This window comes from Strigops habroptila, chromosome 6, assembly GCF_004027225.2.
Source record: "Strigops habroptila isolate Jane chromosome 6, bStrHab1.2.pri, whole genome shotgun sequence".
Lineage (NCBI taxonomy): Eukaryota > Metazoa > Chordata > Aves > Psittaciformes > Psittacidae > Strigops > Strigops habroptila.
The window spans coordinates 57,147,116-57,162,817 of NC_044282.2; the positions used below are offsets into that span (position 1 = coordinate 57,147,116).

Below are 15,702 nucleotides of genomic sequence, written 5' to 3' on the forward strand. Positions count from 1 at the left end.
TCATCCCCATTTGTGCTCCTGGTAGTTTTGCGATGACCATGAGCATGGCATGGTACCTAAATAAGTGGCCCAATTTTCAAAGACACTGAGCAGCTTCCAGTGAACTGAAGTTGCATTGGCTTCCCTGGTTTGGCTCCCAAATACCAATTTAAATCCTGATTTAAGAAAACAAAAGCTGCCCCAAAATGCTGTCACAAGTCTCCCCGCACCCAAGGGCAGATTTAGACTGGATTCCTAGACACAGATGCTAACTGGTGTCACCAACTTCCTGATGGTCCTTCCAAGTAAGTGGGGAAATCTCCTGACCTGACTTCAGACATTCACAGTGTTGGCATCCACCACTGTGTTAGCTTCCCTGGCACCTTTACAGTCCCTGGAGAGTAGCGGGCATTTGGGATGTGAGTCACCAGACCTATTTTAGACTTCTATTTTAGGTGAGATGGTTTGCGGGTTGAAAAGTCACCTCCTGAGTGCAAAGGCAACCCACAGTGACCTGCACAGTGGCAGAGGTTGTTGGCTTCAATGTTTGCTCAAGTAAATCCAACCCTGCGTCTGAAAGCAAGGAGGAAGCTACATGCTAATGCCAACACACTAATGACATACCCTGCCCATAACCAACAACAGGAAGAAGTTATTTGTTTGTTTTCCCTGAAAGAGTGCCAACAAAGGGATTTACTTCAGTAGCTAGGATGCAAATGGAAATAAAATAGTCTTTTCAATGCAGATAATATCTTTGATTAGTCTGTTTGCATCAGTTTTATCTCCAGTGTAATACAAATAAGCTCTGGGACAGAAATGTGGCTCAGGTATTTATGTCCCTTGTACAAACAAGAACGAAAATTAATGTCTTCTAAGCTGGAAAAGCTAACATATCAAACAAAATGGTACAAAACAGATTGTTAATACAAAATTACCCATTCAGCTTCTCAAATCTTAGGTAAGTCTGTTCTCCTTTGTAGGGCTTTAAATCAACACAAGACTTCAGCCTGAACATGTCCAACACCTGCAGGCTAACAACTTTAGCATTCAGATCGGAAACACACAGCAGAGAGTAACAGCAGCAGTTGTTTTGCTTTTATAGTATTATAAATGTCTATAATTCTAGATAGAAAGTATGAACACATGTGCATTAAAAATATGAACATGTGTAACAAACATCTACCTGCAGGAAAGAGCAGGAGGCTGTTAGCAGAATTTCCTGAATTAAGTAATTTTGGCAGAGCCCATAGGGAGAGATAATATTGTGGATAAACTGATAGTGCTGAAACAAGCAAACAGGCTTTTGGACATCCAGGGCATTGCTCAGGTTTCACTGAGTAATGTTATTGCATATTATTATGTAATTTTAAGTATTGTAAACTTTGAGCTCGGGGCTAGTAAACAAAAGAGAAATCCGCAGGATTTTAACACTGATTTAATATTAGTTTTTACTCCTAAATTGTTCAAAATTTCAAATAGTGCCTAAAGCTAGATGAAAACAAGAAGGGAGAATGCTCAGAACTTTTTTACTTCTAGAGCACCTGCATTTCCTTTCTGCCGGTACTGAGGTGGGACTGTTGAGAAGAGATAAGGCACAAAGGGTGCAGTAGATCAACATGCGTGTTCTTGAGATTACGATTTCCTGACTTCATTATCTAGAGATCTCAGCCAGATACACTGATACTAGTTGAATTGGCTGCTCATCAGCATCTGGCTGGTCACTGGGGCTGTTGTATTGAAAACAAAGTGTACTGGGGCAGAGTTGCATTGTTCTATCTGGCCAGCAGTAACAAGGGCAGCATAATGCAGCCCTTGTTATTAAATTAATGCAGCATAACTCAATAGAAAATGAAACAAAAGCAGCCCAGAGAGCTGGACAAAAAGAGGGTATATCTCATGCAAGTAATACCATGTTACCATAATAAAAAGTCTTACTACTGAGGCTGTCAGCTAGGATATAGGGGTTAGGAAATTTCCATCTGTAGGAGTTGTTTCTCAGAGCATTCCTCTCCAGCTGTTAATGAGATCTGCATGCTTGTGTTAACATTGTAAGCCCAGTCTTTGCTGATGGTGCTTTAGAGCAGCAGCACATACTGGTAAGATGATATCAACTTCAAAAAGCTTCCTTCCCTTTCCTTTCCCTTCCCTCAGAAACAAAAAGTTTCTGAAATGAAATAAACAATCACTTAGGCCAGAGTAATATACCAAGAACTACAATATATGTTTTTTCAAGGACCACAAAATCAATCAGCCCATCTCTCTTTAAACAGCAAATGCCCAAAAAGAAGCAGCCAACCAACCGTTCTCACACTATAATATGCCAGTCCTCCATCTGCAGCTAAGGGGATTTGGGGTTGAATAAAGATTTCTGCAGCAATTTTGTAACACCTGCCCAGAGGAGATTTTATCCTTTTTCTCAGGCTTATATCCCGAAATAACAGTGGACTTCTGAACATTGATGCTGATATACTGGTGAAATGGATTTGTTTGGAAGTTGGGCATCTAATAGCTTAACTAGTCAGTTAACCTAGGCTAATCATCTGGGATTTCCCATATGATTAAAGGAGAAAGACAAGGACTGTGTAGAGGGAAGAGGTTTAGCCTGAACCAAGTTTAAATTGAAGCAATCGATTCTATGTGCTTTGTGTCTCAGATCCCATTACAGCTGTGTGTTCATCCAGATGCCTAAACATAGGTGTCTGGTGCCATTTGAGATGCACAAGGCTACCCAAAATATCCACATGGGCTGGTAGATGCAAAGTTTGGGAGACTCCCTCCCCTTCTACAGTGGTGCTGGAGGGGACTGGCAACAGACACCAGTGTTTTAAGCAGCTGATCCACATCTTCTACGTTTTAAAAAGCATTTGAGGCTCTAATTTTATAAAAAATATTTTATATTTTTTTTTAAGGTGCCAGAGAGAGGTCCCCACACAGAGCTGAGACCAAACCCCAGCCACTGTATGGTCCTGCTAGTGCAACATTTTCATTTAGTGCCCTCATACAAGCACAATCCTGACACACACAGTTAATTTTCAGCCCTTTTGTCACAGAGATAATTTATACTCTCCTCACATACATATGAAGAAAAGAAGAAAACCCCTAACGTTACACCATGTTTTCTGTTCTGTCACCAAAACCAGAGGAAACTTACCCCAGAGCGTAAAGCAGAAAATGGGCAATGTCAGAAAATAAAAACTCTCTCAAGGCAATGTTCTGAAACTCTGCGGCAGGGATGAAGGTACTTAAGCTTCATATCTTGGTCATTGATTGTGTGGAACTAACCAACTCAAGACAAATTCACATCAACAAGGCAGAAGTAGAATTAGAGCCACTGCCAAGGCTTCTCTGGGAGTCGTGTTGCAGAAAAGCACAGTGGGGATGTTGCTGAGCCTTCCTCAGGAGCAGTTGAATGTATTTCCAAATCTATGATGAAGATCTTGGGTTTCCTACAAATTTATAATACTTAAAAAGTAGTGCCTGCGTTTATACCCCCCAGAAAAAAAGTGCATCATTCTGAAGAGAGAAAATGCTGGTGGTTTATTCCATGTAGCTACATAGCCATTTGTTGGGTTTAAAATTTTTCCTGATTACAGCACCCAAGATCTAGTTTGTAACTGTGGTCCCAATGCGCAAGGTCCAATGTGCAAGGTCCAATGTACAAGGTCCTGTACAAACCCGAAGTCTATTGGCAGTCCATGCTCTACAGAGCTTGATACAGCTTTCCTGTTAAAACCCCACAGTTTTTAGGACTTAAAGTCATTTGGAAGCTTGGGGATATTTCAGTGTGACAGGAAGCCAGCATGGTCCCATCCCTAAAACTCTTTACATTGCTAGCAGATGAGTTTTGAACCCTGGCACAGGACTCATGCTTCTTTTTGCCCTTTTCCTGTATATACTTTAACTTCAACCTTTGAAAGAAAGTCCTGCTTTTCTTTCAATGCCCTCCCTACACCAAGTGGCTCTTCGCTTACAACTGAGGCATTACCATTAGAAAACTAACATAGATTTCAGTACCTCTGGAGGATCAAAATGAACTCCAGTTTGCAGCATCTTGGTTGAATTTTGCATCTCCTGGTCTCTCAGATGAAAGAGTGACTTCTCTGGCTGTGCTTTGCTGAGCACAGCCCTCCACATGAGCATCACAGGTGACAAAGGGACAGAAGAACCCAGATCATAAATCTCGACAGTGATCAAACATGGGACAGTCACTGAATCACAACATTGTCCATTGCAGAAAAACATCTACATTGTTTGTGTCACCCAGCACAGCTCTTGCGAGCTGAAATTCAAATACGGAAGACTGACACTGATACCAGGTAAGGAAATACCACGCACATTTACATTCCTGCACCTGCTCGGAGCAGCACCAAAATCCCACCCCCCTCCCCACTCTATAAAGCTCCCTTTCAGGACACTTATGAAACAGCAGCTGCTGACCTGCATTAAGCATTGGTGCAACAACCTACTTTTTCAGCACAGCATCACCACTCATCTTGGAGGATGAATTTCTGTTACACTCAAGAAGAATATAACGTCACTTCATATGATGCCCTGGCTATGGCCATCATCACATTTCAGGCACTTGCTGGCACATGGATAAATGCTTTCATCATTTCTGTGATTTGTATTTCTTGGGTCAAAAAGAAAAGCTTTAACTCTAATGAGAAGGTCTTGCTGTTTCTGGGATGCGCCAGGTTTGGGTACTTGATCGTCACGTGGGTATATTGCTTTCTTTCAATAATTTATCACACGCGCTTTTATGTTCACTCCATCCCCCAAGTAGTTGTAGCTGTTCAAAGCTTTTTAAGTTCTTCCAACTTGTGGGTTTCTGCCTGTCTTTGTGTTTTTTATTGCGTAAAAATTGCAAATTTCAGGTACACCTTCTTCATTTACCTGAAAGTGAAAATTGACAAGATTGTGCCATGGCTGTTGCTGGGTTCAGTGCTTTTATCTCTGGTCATCTGCATTGCTGTCTACTACATCACTGGTGAGGCACACTGTAGCAACTCCAATTCCACCACCCTAGAAAACTTCTGGAAAATAGATGTCAAAATGAGTGAAGAATTTTTACCTGTTTTTCTTATCAACGGCTTTGGATTTGCCACTGCATTCATGGCAGTCATCTTTTCCGTCCTTCTCATCTTTTCTCTCTGGAGACAAAAACGCAAGATGCAGACCAACTCAATGAAGGAACTCAACATGGATGCCTATATCAAAGTCATAAAATCTATTCTGTCCTTCTTCATCATTTACAGCTTTAACTTTATATGTTTGATCTTGACACTGATTTATGCCGCAAAGGAGCAAACTACCGCGTCATTTCTCATTTTCATATTCCAGTATGCTTTTCCATCTCTTCATTCCCTTACTCTGATTTTCAGCAATCCCAAACTGGAAAAAGCACTGCTAAGAACTCTCGCCTGTCTGAAGCGCAATATTTGCAAGAAGTAGGAACTGTAATAAAAGCTGAAGCCCATTAAAAATGGGCTTGATATTTTGTTATAAAACCCAAGTAATTTAATCTCTAATGCAACTCTCCAGTCAGTGTAGATGATACAGCTGTTCTATCTTCACCATCTAAGCTAAGAAAACTTCATTACAATTCTTTAAACTAAATTATTCTGAGTTAAATAAATTACTAGTATCATTTGATTTAGATAATTCTTTGGGTTAAATTGTTAAATAATAACAAAGTAAATTAGACCTGGTACATGGGCTAGCTGCAAAAGGGGAATAAAACTACTGCAAACCTCCTAAAACTTTGATATCTGCTGATTGAAACTACTGAACTAAACATGCTTATATCTATTTGTTGTTTTACATTTATTTCTGCTTTGACTGTCTACTTTGTAATAATATGAGCTGTATCACTATCTTGCATTGGTTTATAACATAAGCGTGAATATGTTGATCACTATTATTCATCAGAGGTGGTAACTGGCTTTAGCAATGCAGATATGGCCTTGGGGTGGACAGGTGGGGTGGAAAGCCCCCTTACCACACCAGCCTTATGTGCCCTCTCTCTTCCCCACTTCACGTGAAAATATGATTTCCCCTGCTCTTTGCGACTGCGCTCCTGCTCTGCTTTTTCTTTTTCATGAGATCTGCTGTTACAAATGGGCTCTGGCTCAGTAGAACACTGAGGAAGGTGGGTTTTGTGCAAAATGTGGTCTGGGATGAAGTCAAGCTTTCTTCTTGCAGTGACCCGCTGCAGTTGTATGGGGTGTTCATGCCAGGTGCTGCCAGCTGTGGGGTCTATGGAGCCTCTGTGAGGCAAGGTCAAGGCTGCCCCATGCCAAGGAAAGCCACTCCATATGGCTCCAACAGACCCACTGCAGGACACAGCTCAGCCCATCAGCAGTGCTGGTGGTGCCTCTGGGAAAATATCTTTAAGAAGGGGAAAACCACTGCCCAGCAGTGAGGAGTGAGGGAAATTGTGAGAAACAGTCCTGCAACAAGCAGGGTCAGAGAAGGAATGGGAGGAGGTGCTCCAGGCACCAGAGCAGAGGTTCCCCTGCAGCCCCTGTGCAGACCATGATGAGGCAGGTTGTGCCCCTGCAGCACAGGGAGGTCCACAGTGGAGCAGATATCCTCCTGCAGCACATGGAGGACCCCACACTGGAGCAGATATCCTCCTACAGCCCATGGAGAACCCCACACTGGAGCAGAGGTATGCGGATATGCCCCGAAGGACTGAAACCTGTGGAGAGCCTACACTGGAGCAGGCTTATCCTGAAGGACTGCAGCCAGTGGGAGGGACCCATGCTGGGACACGGGAAGAGCATGAGGAGGAAGAAGTGGAAAAGACAATACATTACGGACTGACCACAATCCCCATTCCCCATTCCCCTGCACTGCTTGGGGGAAGGAGGTAGAGAAGCTGGGAATGAAGGAGTGAGGCTGAGAAGAGGGGGTGGAAGTCATGTGTTTTGGTTTTGTCTTTGTTCTTCATGATCCTGCTTTTATTTTCAATTGGCAAGAAATTAAATTGAGTTTTCCTAAGTTTGTTTTGCTCGTGATGGCAATTGGTGAGTGATCTCCCTGTCTTCATCTCGACCCATGAGCTTTTTTGCCTGTGAGCAAAAGACCAGTCCCTTCCCTCTTCCTTTCCATCCTCACAAAAATGAAAGAGGAAGAGGTTAATAGGAAAGTACAAGGAAGTGTTTTCAAATCATCAGCTTTCACTCTTTTCTGGCTTTTCCTGCAATAGTAAAGCAAGAAAAAAAACAACAACAAAAAAATTACATTCATGTTGTTCTGTAATAAAGAAAGGGTTCAAAGGGTTTGGTTCATATGATCAAAATTAGACACTCAGAGGACACTGCCTTTAGCTGTTTGCCTTTAGCTGTAATTGCACTTTTTAGATCAGATGGCAAACTCTACTGAGTCCCACTTCCACAATAGGAGACACTCTACACCATCCAATCTGTTGAGACACTCTGTGTCCAGCGAGAGGCAGATCTTAAACACCTCATCCAGACCTGTCTCCAGCTTTAAAGGCCTTTAAAGGACAGGCAGTACCACACCTCCTTTCTTTCCCTCTCTTGCTCATGCAGTTGATGCTTTAATGTGACAGTCCCAATCACAAGACCATCTTACTCCCTACGACCAATGCAACATCATCCCTCAGAACCTCACATGCCACAAAACTCAGCAGGCAAAACCAACATCTTGTGGATGTTATCATGCAAAAGAATGCAGCCCAATTAAACCATGATGAAGATACCTCCTTCCACCTCCATAAAACCCTTGTGAACATGATGCACAACGCAGCACCACCCTCCTATGCTCCAGCCCCACCCAGCTGGCACTGGAAGAGGCAGGTTACGAAACAGCACAGCCGCAGTGCACAGCCCATATGCTAAATGTCCTCTCTGGAGAGATGCAGTGATGTGCCCAGCCTCAAGGAAAGCATTCCTCAAGTACAGGACACTCCACCAGCTGGCCTTAGGGCTAGAAATGGTTCTGTTTAGTTTATCAGTATGGCAACAGGCACTCTGTCCAACATGTGTCTCCACTTGCACTGTCACCAATTCAACAGTCAGGCCAACAGTGAATGGAGTTGATGCCTCACATGGCTTGGGAATTGCAAATCATAGAATGGTTAGGGTTGGAAAGGACTTTAACATCAAGACAAAGCCGGGAGCTTGACTTTTTTTCCCAAACATAGGCATCTTGACTCATCTGAGACGCCCAGGGTATCTGAGACATCTGCATGGGGTTGGGAGCACAGGATCTTCTGTAGACCTTCAGGGTCAGTCTGAGTACTCGAGAGCATCTCTAATAGCTTAGACACCTCTGTGTGGACGTCTGAATTAATCCCTGGAAATCTAGAAGGGGGAGATGGATCACAGAGCTGCTGGTTATGACTGCAGTACCCAAGTGCTGTGTGGAGGGTGTGGAGGACACCTGTAACCAAGGCACTCCAGAAGCACAAGGTTTGGGTAATGGAGGGGAAGCAGATGGGAAGGGAGGCAGATACACACGGGCAGGCAAAGCAGACACATAAAAGATGTCAGAAATCAATACAAATGGCTGCCCAGGGCTGGCATGGAATGGAAAACTGCTTTGGGTCAAACTCACATATTTTATGATTGAGAAGTGAAACAGTTAAAAATTATTTTCCCATGAAGAGTGTTGAAGAGCAGAGGGACAGCTCAGGACCAGTTCCACAGCATTCCTATGAGCATAGACATAAAAATGGCCGGGGGCACTGCTAAAAATAAGACAAGTGCTCTAACTGTCTTGGCAGCCACAGATGTCTGAAAGAAGCAACGAGAGTAAAAGGTCAACATCAGTGCCTCCCCTTCAGCCAGAAGAAACAACTACACCCCACTCTCAAAGTGAGAGGCACCACCAGAGGCTACAAGCGCTTACAGACCCACCTGGTTACTCAGGACCACAAGCAAACAAGCAAAGGCCATGGACATCAGCAGCATGAGCAGAACTGCAGTCCCACATGCTTTCATTAATCAGTTAGAAGCAAAACCACTTCCCTTTCAGACAACCATTTCTGTAAATTTATAAATTTCAGTGAATTAGAGTATTAGTATATTTAAACATTCTCTGCAGTTTTCTGAGATCTGACATGTACAGACACATAGACAGAAAGAAGCACATGCTTCTTTCTGTGTGCTCGATATTAACATGAGTATTTACAGTACATCATAGGGATGCAGCCTTGTGGCCATTTGCTTCTGTTCATCCGTATTTCACCCTGCAGACGCACCCAAGGTCTGCCAGGACCTTCACTCTGCACTGCAAGTTGTCTGGCACCAAACAGGCACTCTACTGCTTCCCCCTCTTTTTTGGACTTTTCTTTTGAGCAAAGGATGTACAGTTCTTCCAAGAACATGGTGGGTTTCTCTTCAGTTCTTCTTTCTTGAGTTCCCAGTCTTCATCAACCTGGTCTAATGGGATTCCTTTCACGGCAGCTGTCCTGCGATAGTTTCTGCTCTCCACCTCTGCTCTGGAGAAGAAAGCAAGAGAGCATCTTCAGATACTGAGCACAACACAGTCACACCACCACTCATGAGCAGTCCATCTACATTGTGTATTGGTATGGTCAAAACATTGTTGCCAGCAATACCTAAGAAAACACTGAGGTTCATTCCAAATCTAACAGCATTCATCACCCCAAGCAGCCAGGTACTCACTGAGAGTTGAGCTGAAGTGGGAAACCTTTGGTAAGGATACAAGATTGGACTTTTATCATCAGAATCATAATTCTGGCTCTCAAAGACTGACCTTGTGAAATTCTGTGCTTTTAAATAGGCTTAACCACATTTAATGCAATTGCACATGGGATATTAACTCACTGTAACATTTCCAATTTCTTTTATTTTTTGTACTGCTTATCCGTAAGTAGTAGAAATTCTTAATGCCAAATGACAAGTACATCTACCCTTCACTTCCAAGTCATGCAACACAGAATCATGGAATGGTTTGGGTTGCAAAGGACCTTTGAAGATCATGTCAACCACTAAGATTTAAGTCACTAGTTCCCTTTCAAAAAACAGCAAAAGCAAAATAAAACAAGACTGGTTTTTTTTAATAATACCTGCAATAAGCAAGTGAAATTACTTAAAAAACAGGAGCCACTGTGGTGGGCGAACCTTGGCCTACAGCCAGACCCCCACCCAGCCGCTCACTCGCTGCTCCTCCTCAACAAGATGAGGGCAGAAAGACGGAGAAGCTTGTGGTTTGAAATAAAGACAGGGACGTCACCTACCAATTACTGTTACAGGCAAAACCAATTTACTTATTGCCCATTGAAAATAGAGAAGGATGGTGAGGAACAAAGACAAAACTAAAATATCTTACCTCCACTCCCCCTTCCTCCCAGCCTCAACTTCACTCCATTATTCCCAACTTCTCTACCTCCACCCCAAGCAGTGCAGGGAGATGGGGAATGGGGATTGTGGTCAGTCGGTAACACTTTGTTTCTGCCACTCTTTCCTCCTCATGCTCTTCCCCTGCTCCGGCATGGGTCCCTCCCATGGGCTGCAGTCCTTCAGGATAAGCCTGCTGCAGCACGGGTTTTCCACAGCCTTCAGTCCTTCAGGGCACATCCACCTACTCTGGCATGGAGTCCTCCACGGCTGGGTGGATATCTGCACCATGATGTTCCATAGGCTGCAGAGGACAACCTGCATCCCCATGGTCTTTGTGGGCTGTGGGGGAATCTTCTCTTACCCTGGTGTTGCAGGGCTGTTTCTCACACTTATTTCCTCATTCCTCATTGCCAGACAGTGTTTATTCCCTTTCTTATCTAGGTTTCCCAGAAGCACGAGTAGCATTACTGATGTGCTAAGTTTATCCTGCTGTGTGTGTGGCATGGTATAGCCCCAACCTCTCCTCACAGAGACTTCACCCGGACTCCACCACTGACAGGATCCAGATGCGGACACTCTTAGTGTAAATCTTGTCCCAGAGAAGACAAACCCTTTTCTCCTACTGCAGAGAATGATTTTTGTTGGTGCTCAGTGTTTATGGAGGTCTGCCAAAAATACCACTAGATATCAGGAAAAATCCTTTTCTCTGTAATATAGCAGCTCTGTCACGTCAGTGCAATGCTGTTCTGGCTGAAAGCATGGAACAAAGCCAATGGTTCCACAGAGATGCACCGGCTTACTCTCTATATATACACATATGTTTGAGAAGGATGGTCAATGCTCCATTATCTGACAGTGTTTAAGAAGCATTTGGACAATGCCCTTAATACATGCTTTAACTTTTGCTCATCCCTGAAGTGGTCAGGCCCCTTCCAGCTGAACTATTCTTATTCTGTTCTGTTCTGAAGTATCTGTTACCAAGGGCAAGAAACCTCTTTCTGGACACTTTTATATATATATTTTGGTGTATACACACACACACACATATGAATGTATATATGCCCTGGACTCAGAATAGCTGGAGCCTTTGGTACATTCAACGCCCAGCACTTTGCAGAGAGCTGGTAGCAGGCATGGGCAGCATGTCTCTGTGCCAGCTTGGCCCCATCCTCAGCAGCTCCCACAGCATCCAGGGTAAAGCCCTTCTCATGGTAAAAAAAAAAAACCTGATGTAAATCATGTGTTTATTATTCAGAATTAGCTGTGTTTTGAAGGCTGTTTCCTGTCCTTTGCATATCTATGCAAACCTCGGTGAGTGGCACAGATACTCTGTAGCAGAATATTATTAATATTTGCATGTTAATAATATTTACATGTTGATAAATGTAATATTTCCATGCTGATGCAAACAGCCCCCAGCACAGAGCAGTGGCTCGGCCTGGGCAGGCAGCATTATGTTCATGCAGCTGGCACACCTGGGGTCAGAGACACTGCGTGCAAGGATCATGGTGGTGCTAGATGGGGCTGAACTGGGGTTTAGGACAGATTTGAATGCTCAGAGCCCTGTTTAGATACACATGTCTGCATTTGGCACAGATCCTCGGTCTTGTCTTTAAAAAATTACCTTTTCTCTCTTTTTGCATGACAGGTAAATATCCAAAACTGACAGTGATGTTCTGTAACAAAATATCCCTCGTATTTACATACCAATAACACAGACACCATGAGCAGAGGGCAGACCTACTCTGTGCTGCACAGGTAGTGTGCAGACACACATTTCACTTTCTGTCTGCAGCACCCACCAGTATTGCCCAGCTCCCATTGGAGCCATGGAGTGCTGCCTGACCATGGGCATCACCCCTGGGACATTCTGCACACCTGAAGGATCAGAAGGCAATTGTGATTATACTACAAATGCCATTAATTCATCCTAATTAACTCCAACTTCGTTGATGTGAGGAAGTGAAACTGTTGCATGAGGGTGAAGGTGTCCACTGAGGTTGTAAATTATAGTGGTTGGACTTAAAAAAAGGATTCCTGAGCCCCAGTGATAACTCTTGGTTTGGGTCAGAAGGGACCTTAAAGCTCATCCAGTTCCAACCCCCTCCCACGGGCAGGGACACCTTCCACTAGACCAGGCTGCTCCAAGCCCTGTCCAACCTTGCCTTGAACACTGCCAGGGATGGGGCAGCCACAGCTTCTCTGGGCAACTTGTGCCAGAGCCTCACCACCCTCACAGTAAATAATTTCTTACATGCTTTTTCCACGTAGTAAGTACTAGAATGAACCTTGCCATTGAGCTTTGTAAAGTCACACTTTTACAAATTAATATTAAAACCACTTTTGCTAATACCTTTGATGGGATTCTTTGAGCGACCCTAAATCACTCATTTGTGACCAACAGGTGTAGTTGGCAGGATCCTAAATCAGGATTCACGACAAGCCCTGCCGCAGCAGCACTGGCCATCGCTACTCACCTTTCTAAGAACCTGGAGCAGTCCTGGTGACCATAGATTTCCGCAAGCCTCCTGGGAGTGTCACCGAAGAGGTCGGCCGCGTCCATGGCGGCGTGCAGGGAATGAAGGGTGCGAAGCACCCCCAGCCTGCCTGCCTCGGCAGCGAAGTGAGCTGGAGTCCAGCCCACGTCAGTCCGCAGGCAATGCCGGGCACCGTGATCCACGAGGAGCTTGACCAGCTCTGATTGCCCTTATGTTGGACAGCAAAACAGGGAGAGAAGATGCACACGCATTAGACTTTATACCTTCAGGATGCTGAAGATGGTCACACACAGCTGATCATAATTCCCTCATCATGCGATGAGGGATTTTACTCATGACATGGCCATTTGATTTATCAAATAAATGATACTCATTAGAAAACGGTGATTTTTCCCCCAAACTAGACTGCTTCCAGAAGAATTTTGCAACAAGTCAATGACAGATTCAAAAATATTTCTATTAATTTCTGAACAGCACATCTCAATTAGTCATGGACCATTTGGCTATTGACTATTTCATTGTTTCATTTTGGTTTTTAGTTCAATGCAAAATAAAATTTAAACATTAAAAAACTGGAAAACTTGTGAACAGCTTTACTAAAACAAAGGCTTGTTTGATAGGAGATAGAGAAATTACTTGTTCTCACTCACCTTCATATTTTTCTAACTTGTGGAATTGCTTAAAGAAGAAGTTATTTCTACCTGACTGCACACAGCCTTGACTGAACTAGATAGCTCCCAATGGCACCGAGGCCATGCCAGTATCTCATTATCATTTTCTTAAATAGCTCAGTTCCCTTTGCTGATGCCCAAACAAGTAATAATCCACCAGGACAAAAGTAAAACATGGTGTCAAGTGTAAACCAGCAAATCACACACTTGATTGCAGTGACAGATGCCATGATGTGAGATCCCAATGTGTAACAAACACCCTAGCATGGAGGAGTACGCTGTGTACAATTATACATTATATATTGTTGCACTCATCTCTTTTTTGGGCTGCAAAGGCATATTTAACAGACACTTCTGATGGTGAAGGACCAAATGGGAGCTGCAAACTACTCTGGTCCTGTGTTGTTCATTCAACCAGGTGGGATAAAGCGAGGGCAATGTAAAGCATGCTGTTTTACACTGTTTTGTTCTATTTGGTTTGATAAATACCTGGTATAAATACAGTTGGTTTGACTTTCTGCTCACTCAGGCAAGTGTACATGAGAAATCACTCCTCTGCACTGTCTGAAGTCACCTCTTAGAAAAGTAATGCGGGGCACAAGCAGACATGCTATATGTACATATCATGTAAACTGTAAATTTTCACATGATGGAATAAAAAGCTAAAAAATCACTTTGATGGTCATCCCATAAATTATTTTAGAGGCAAATTTCCCATTTACATTTTTATTTTCCTTTTTCTTGCTCATTAAGGAGAGAATGATCGGATACAAGCTGTGACTACCACCAGATAGAACTGCCATAACAGCAAGATGTAATTACAATCAGCATCACCTTTTATGATGCCAGTTTGCAGAGGTAACAGAGCAGGGGGTGCCCTTACCTTTTGCAGCAGCCCAGTGCAGCGGGGTTCTGTCGTGCCAGTCGGCATCCTTGTGATTTGGGTCGCAGTGCCTTGTCCTCAAAATCTCATCCACCAGGTCATAGTCCCCCACAGCCACAGCTTCGTGGAGCTCTGTCATGCTGCACACTTCAGAAAGGTGCCTGGTAAAAGAGTGATATTTGATTAGTGGGTGTTCACTGATGTATCTGCTCCTCTCAAGAGTGATTTTAACAGATCAAGCAGCATCTAGATTAAAAATGAGACATGCACTGTGAGAAACCAGGATTTATCTGAAAACAAGGAAAAAGGAATGCGAGGGGAAAAAGAAAAACAATTTATCTTCAAACCAGTGGTCACAGACTTGACAGTGAAGTTTGGTTTGTAGTCATGGAAATCTGGAGTGAAGTGCAGCCCTTTATATAAAGGACTTCTAGATAAAACCACACCGCATTTCTCAAGGATGTTGCTAACAAACAGCCAGCTCAGGCCAAACTTTTGCTATGGGGTCTGTTAGTACTCAGTACCATGGAAACTGGCTCCTCCCTTGCCAGTGCTGCAGATCCATTATTGGAGGTGCTTTATTGCAATGAAAGAAATGTCTGTGAAGGTATCTTCTGATGTTCTCTGGTGCAAATAATTGAGCTATGGCATGTTGCTTAAAAATCTCACCTCTATAGCGTTGCTTTACGCATTCCAGTCCCACACAACAGACCCCCATGAAGAAACGCAAGCATCTTCAGGCCCTGCAAGGCTATGGATTTCAATAACTGTACCCGTGCTAGGGGATATTTCCTAGCTGTTTTGCTGGCATGGAATTTAAGCAGCTTCCAAGGCTCACTATGCTATCCCACCATCCTGGGGATGGAAACACAACAATATTTTCTCCAGTCTGGCCAAATCATCATGGACTCATAGAACCACAGAGTGGTTTGGGTTGAAAGGGACCTTAAAGATCATCGATGGGGAGAAAATGCGTATGTTTCCACATTGACAGCTGGTCCTGAGCTAGTTAGTCTGATCCCTCTCATAAACCAGAAGCATTTTAGGATTTCTTCAGGCTTTTGCATTGCATTTACTCCATGGAATAATTTTCACAGATTGAAAAGAGTGTGATTTCCACACTCAGGATGTTGGAAAAGACCAACATCGGAGCTTGCAGAGGCTGATGTGAAGTAACGTTTGCAATACTGGGGGCTACACCCTGGGAGCCAGAGGTGAATGGGGCCATCTCCCATAAACATCCCAGCCACATCCCAAATCCAGGCTGGCAACCATCTCTACCCTGCTTCCTTGCCAGAAAAAGATGAAATTACAAAGGTCAGAGGGAATCACAGCCT

General features: G+C 43.6%; 2 protein-coding genes across 4 annotated transcripts; one reads left to right on the forward strand and one right to left on the reverse strand.

Moving 5' to 3' along the window:
* The first annotated feature begins 4,479 nt into the window (after positions 1-4,479).
* On the forward strand, positions 4,480-5,430 carry LOC115609345 (taste receptor type 2 member 40-like). Its single transcript, XM_030489427.1, has one exon. It carries the CDS (start codon positions 4,480-4,482, stop codon positions 5,428-5,430), a length of 951 nt encoding a protein of 316 aa, XP_030345287.1.
* Positions 5,431-8,976: 3,546 nt separating this feature from the next.
* On the reverse strand, positions 8,977-14,944 carry ANKRD66 (ankyrin repeat domain 66). Of its 3 annotated transcripts, none has more exons than XM_030489431.1 (4): positions 14,727-14,944; positions 14,366-14,526; positions 12,791-13,019; positions 8,977-9,448 (listed from the first exon to the last, which is right to left on the reverse strand). In XM_030489431.1, exons 2-4 carry the CDS (start codon positions 14,502-14,504, stop codon positions 9,268-9,270), a joined length of 549 nt encoding a protein of 182 aa, XP_030345291.1. In that variant the 5' UTR covers positions 14,505-14,526; positions 14,727-14,944; the 3' UTR covers positions 8,977-9,267. The 3 variants fall into 3 exon arrangements, with proteins under 3 accessions (XP_030345291.1, XP_030345289.1, XP_030345288.1); XM_030489429.1 differs by having other exon boundaries at positions 14,713-14,944; XM_030489428.1 differs by having other exon boundaries at positions 14,366-14,943.
* Between the last annotated feature and the right edge of the window lie 758 nt (positions 14,945-15,702).

What these genes read in the sequence shown, in the direction of transcription:
- LOC115609345 (XM_030489427.1), top strand. Translation starts at nt 4,480, where the DNA reads ATGAATTTCTGTTACACTCAAGAAGAATATAACGTCACTTCATATGAT.
- ANKRD66 (XM_030489431.1), bottom strand. Translation starts at nt 14,504, where the DNA reads ATGACAGAGCTCCACGAAGCTGTGGCTGTGGGGGACTATGACCTGGTG. An exon ending in GCACTGGGCTGCTGCAAAAG is followed by an intron (nt 13,020 to 14,365) that starts GTAAGGGCACCC and finishes GTCCAACATAAG; the next exon opens with GGCAATCAGAGCTGGTCAAG. An exon ending in TGCTCCAGGTTCTTAGAAAG is followed by an intron (nt 9,449 to 12,790) that starts GTGAGTAGCGAT and finishes TTTCTTCTCCAG; the next exon opens with AGCAGAGGTGGAGAGCAGAA.